Source organism: Penaeus monodon, chromosome 31, assembly GCF_015228065.2.
Source record: "Penaeus monodon isolate SGIC_2016 chromosome 31, NSTDA_Pmon_1, whole genome shotgun sequence".
In the NCBI taxonomy this organism is placed as follows: domain Eukaryota; kingdom Metazoa; phylum Arthropoda; class Malacostraca; order Decapoda; family Penaeidae; genus Penaeus; species Penaeus monodon.
Window position 1 is genome coordinate 4,479,112 of NC_051416.1, and position 311 is coordinate 4,479,422.

At 57.9% G+C, this 311-nt stretch overlaps 1 protein-coding gene across 3 annotated transcripts in view; it reads left to right on the top strand.

Annotated features, from left to right (window-relative positions):
• The window catches only part of LOC119593009 (protein white-like), a gene marked incomplete at its 3' end in the record, with an annotated part of 10,442 nt that overhangs the window by 4,765 nt on the left and 5,366 nt on the right, over window positions 1-311 (top strand). For 2 of the 3 annotated variants that reach the window (XM_037941901.1, XM_037941900.1), the window contains 1 exon segment: window positions 51-192. In XM_037941901.1, coding sequence (XP_037797829.1) covers window positions 60-192 — 133 coding nt within the window. In that variant the 5' untranslated portion in view covers window positions 51-59. 3 annotated transcript variants of the gene reach the window in all.

The window sequence follows — 311 nt, forward strand, 5'->3', positions numbered from 1 at the left end:
GTGATCATAAGCCATGCAAGGCCTCCAACATGTCCTCTTTCCTCACGCAGCAGCCGACGATGCAGGCGAGCGGCAGCGACACCTCCCTGGACCTGGGGGGGGAGCCAGACCCCCTCACCTACTCCTGGAGGAACGTCAGCGTCTACTACAGCCGCAGCACCAAGGCCATGGACGTCCCCATACTCAAAGGGGGTGAGTTCGCGTCTCTATCTCTTTCGTTACGGCGATGAACAAGCTCTATGTCTTCTTATGGCCGCGAGAGGAGCTGTTCCAAGGGGCCATAAAAAGGGTGTGTCTATCTTCGCCTTCCT